Source organism: Kryptolebias marmoratus, linkage group LG1, assembly GCF_001649575.2.
Source record: "Kryptolebias marmoratus isolate JLee-2015 linkage group LG1, ASM164957v2, whole genome shotgun sequence".
Classification (NCBI taxonomy): Eukaryota; Metazoa; Chordata; class Actinopteri; order Cyprinodontiformes; family Rivulidae; genus Kryptolebias; species Kryptolebias marmoratus.
Window position 1 is genome coordinate 2,509,462 of NC_051430.1, and position 3,771 is coordinate 2,513,232.

The following is a 3,771-nucleotide window of genomic DNA, read 5'->3' on the forward strand; positions in this document are numbered from 1 at the left end:
ACACTGCGCCGCACAGAAAGCCGCTGCCGTAAAGCAGCGTCATGTCGCAAAACGGAGGTTCTTCGCAAAATAGTTATTTTTTCTTATTATTTATCACTTATATAAACTGAATGTATGCAAAGTAACAACACTAATACATTCGTCGTAGCCTACGTTATGAAATATTTACATGAATCATTGATACAATTATGATAGAAACGATAGAAGAAAATATATCACGATAGACACTTTTCTATCGTCCCACGATATGTATCGTTATATCGCCCAGCACTAGTTTGATGTGACACAAAGCAGAAGTTCCATTTTGTTGCCAGTCCACAAAAGGGATTCAATTTTTGCTCTTGTATTCATCATCCTTCAGCATCAATCATCTTTTTTCTTGTGTTTACAATTTGGAGCGTCTTTTCCACGTCTTTGTTACTGTTTTTGCTGTATTGTTGTGACAGCAATAGAGCACCACATACAGGCCTGACATAGTTACTACAGCATGGGTTTCTGTTTTTTTCCATGTGAAAGAAAACATTTCTAAAAATGGTGCTGTGTTTACGAGAAAAAAAATATTTTAGAAAGACAGTGTTCTCTTGTTGCATGAATCTAAGGCTTAGATCCTGCGTGGAGACATGATGGATGGTTGTTATTGTTTTACCTAAAGCTTGAAAATAAGGTTTTGAGCAATCTCATGTAATATTGTGACATGTTATGCTCAGAGTATGTGTGGTACCATATTAAATTTTAGCTTAATATCTATAAAACTGGGTTGTAGCCATTTTTGTGTTGGTTAATGTTGATTAGCTGTGCCAACCATCTTAAAGTGAATCGGCTCCAAAGGTTAATCAGTTCTAGATGTACATTTAATTACTTTTCTGAAAGTTTCATTAAAATTCATTCAATGGTTCATGACATATTTTGCTCACAGACAGACACATGTACACACACACACACACACACATTGGCAAAAACATCAATCGCTTTCAGTGGGGTTTGATAATAAAATTGTTTCTTTATTTAAATATTGACAGTACTTGTAAGCATGTTGTCATGTTTCTGTCTCTTCCTGTAGATCATTATGGTTCGTCTTCAGAGAGTGACCTTTCTTGCCTTACATAACTACCTCGGTCTTACCACTGAGCTTTTCAACCCGGTACTTTATTTACCTACAGTTAATATGACATGTAGATTGTGCATTAATGTTTACAAAAGTTATTTTGAATGACTTTTTTGAGTTGTGTGTGTGTAATAGGAGAGTCAAGCTATCTCCTTGGTGTCAGTAGTAAATGCTCTGGGTGAAGCTCATCAGCACAAAGGTTACCGCAAGCAGTCATCTCATTCTGAGGATTCTGGCTCAGAGAAAACTGATGCAGGTCGGATATCACTTAAAACACGTTTTCTAGAAGGCTGCAGTAATATGGATTTGACAATATTTCTCATAAGTCTTTTTCTCTATTTTTCTTTTTGTTTGTTTGTTTTACAGCAACAGAAAAATTCAGCCCTTCTGACTTGTCCTCAGCTAAATACAAGAAAACCCACTCTCTGCCCAATCCAAGTGGTGCTACAGGTAAACAAAGCTTCCTGTATTTTGCTTGTGAACAGACACCCAAACATATTAATAAGTAGGTATGCACATATGTATTAAGGTATTAAGGTTTTTAGTTGGAAGTGGGGTTGTAGTCAAGGTGGATACATATGAAAAGTTCCAAAAACTTGTTTATTTTGACCATAAACCTTCAATTTTATTTTTCAAAATGGTAATTACCCCAAGCGTACTGTAAATCCAAATAAAAAAATATCAGCTTCATCAGAAGGAAAATAAAGTTTTGGGATGTCCTAGCCAGAGTCTAGACCTAAATCTGATAGAATATCTGTTAGCTGTGCACAAGAAATAGCCTCACAATCTGACGGAACTGGTGGAAAAAAGAGTGGGCAAATATTACTAAATTAAGCTGCGGCGTGCTGACAAGATCCTTTCAAACGCTTTCATTTTTTTAACATCACAACATTTTACCAGGGTGGTATGGATTTTTTATATCCACTGTATTTGTCCATGTGGCTGTAATAACCTTTATGTTTTTCAGGTGACATGCCAGTCGAAGTTAACAGAGTGTATGAACAGACTCAAGCTGCCAAAGAGGAAACAGCGCCTTTCTGTCCAATAAAGGTCTCTCTTTTTATTGTGACTCACCACGGAAATGTTTGGCTATTTGTTAGCTAATCAACCTTCGCCAACATAAAAATGGCTGTAACTCACTCATTTTTAAAGATCCATCCATCCGTCCATTCTCTTCCGCTTACCCGGGGTCGGGTCACGGGGGTAGCAGCCTAAGCAGGGAGACCCAGACTTCCCTCTCCTCAGCCACTTGGGCCAGCTCCTCCGGGGGAATCCCAAGGCGTTCCCAGGCCAGCCGAGAGACATAGTCCCTCCAGCGTGTCCTGGGTCTTCCCCGGGGCCTCCTCCCGGTGGGACGTGCCCAGAACACCTCACAGGACATACTCCCGGAGAAGGCACTCTACCTTTTTCCAGCTCAAGACCATGGCCTCGGATTCGGAGGCACTGATCCTCATCCCGGCCGTTTCACACTCGGCTGCGAACCGCTCCAGCGAGAGCTGTAGATCACAGCCTGATGAAGCCAGTAGGACCACATCATCTGCAAAAAGCAGAGATGCGATCCTAAGGCCACCAAAACGGATCCCCTCAACACCTTGGCTGCGCCTAGAAATTCTGTCCATAAACGTTATGAACAGAATCGGTGACAAAGGGCAACCTTGGCGGAGTCCAACTCTCACCGGAAACGAGTCCGACTTACTGCCGGCAATGTGGACCAAGCTCTGACACCGGTCATANAGGGACCTAACAGCCCGTATCAAAGGGCCTGGTACCCCATACTCCCGGAGCCCCCCCCACAAGATTCCCCGAGGGACACGGTCGAACGCCTTCTCCAAGTCCACAAAACACATGTAGACTGGTTGGGCGAACTCCCATGCACCCTCAAGGACCCTGCTAAGAGTATAGAGCTGGTCCAGTGTTCCACGGCCAGGACGAAAACCACACTGCTCTTCCTGAATCCGAAGTTCGACAATCCGACGGACCCTCCCCTCCAGAACCCCTGAATAGACCTTACCAGGGAGGCTTAAGAGTGTGATCCCTCTGTAATTGGAACACACTCTCCGGTCCCCCTTTTTGAATACGGGGACCACCACCCCGTTCTGCCAATCCAGAGGAACTGCCCCCGATGTCCACGCAATATTGCAGAGTCGCGTTAACCAACACAACCCTACAACATCCAGGGCCTTAAGGTACTCCGGGCAAATCTCATCCACCCCCAGAGCCCTGCCACCTCAGCACCGGAGATTGGAGAGCCTGACCCAAAGTCCCCAGGCTCTGCCTCCTGAATGGAAGACGTTCAATTGATTAAGGAGGTCTTCGAAGTATTCTGCCCACCGACCCACAACGTCCCGAGTCGAGGTCAGAAGCACACCACCCTCACTATAAACAGTGTTGATGCTGCATTGCTTTCCCCTCCTGAGACGACGTATGGTGGACCAGAATCACCTCGAAGCCATACGGAAGTCTTTTTCCATGGCCTCTCCAAACTCCTCCCATGCCCGGGTTTTTGCTTCAGCGACCTCCCGCTTGGACTGCCGGTACCCGTCAGCTGCTTCCGGAGTCCCACAGGCCAAAAATGCCCGATAGGACTCCTTCTTCAGCCTGACGGCATCCCTCACCGCCGGTGTCCACCAGCGGGTTCGAGGGTTGCTGCCGCGACAGGCACCAAC

General features: G+C 44.7%; 1 protein-coding gene across 6 annotated transcripts in view; it reads left to right on the forward strand.

Annotated features, from left to right (window-relative positions):
- The window catches only part of pnpla7b (patatin-like phospholipase domain containing 7b), a 73,195-nt gene that overhangs the window by 39,164 nt on the left and 30,260 nt on the right, over nt 1-3,771 (forward strand). For all 6 annotated transcript variants that reach the window (XR_005233454.1, XR_005233453.1, XM_017439873.3 and 3 more), the window contains 4 exons: nt 1,061-1,141; nt 1,241-1,361; nt 1,472-1,555; nt 2,073-2,155. Coding sequence is in view for 4 of the 6 variants with exons in the window: in XM_017439873.3 (XP_017295362.1) it covers nt 1,061-1,141; nt 1,241-1,361; nt 1,472-1,555; nt 2,073-2,155 (369 nt within the window). In the remaining 2 variants the exon portion in view is untranslated. The remainder of the gene's footprint in view (nt 1-1,060; nt 1,142-1,240; nt 1,362-1,471; nt 1,556-2,072; nt 2,156-3,771) is intronic.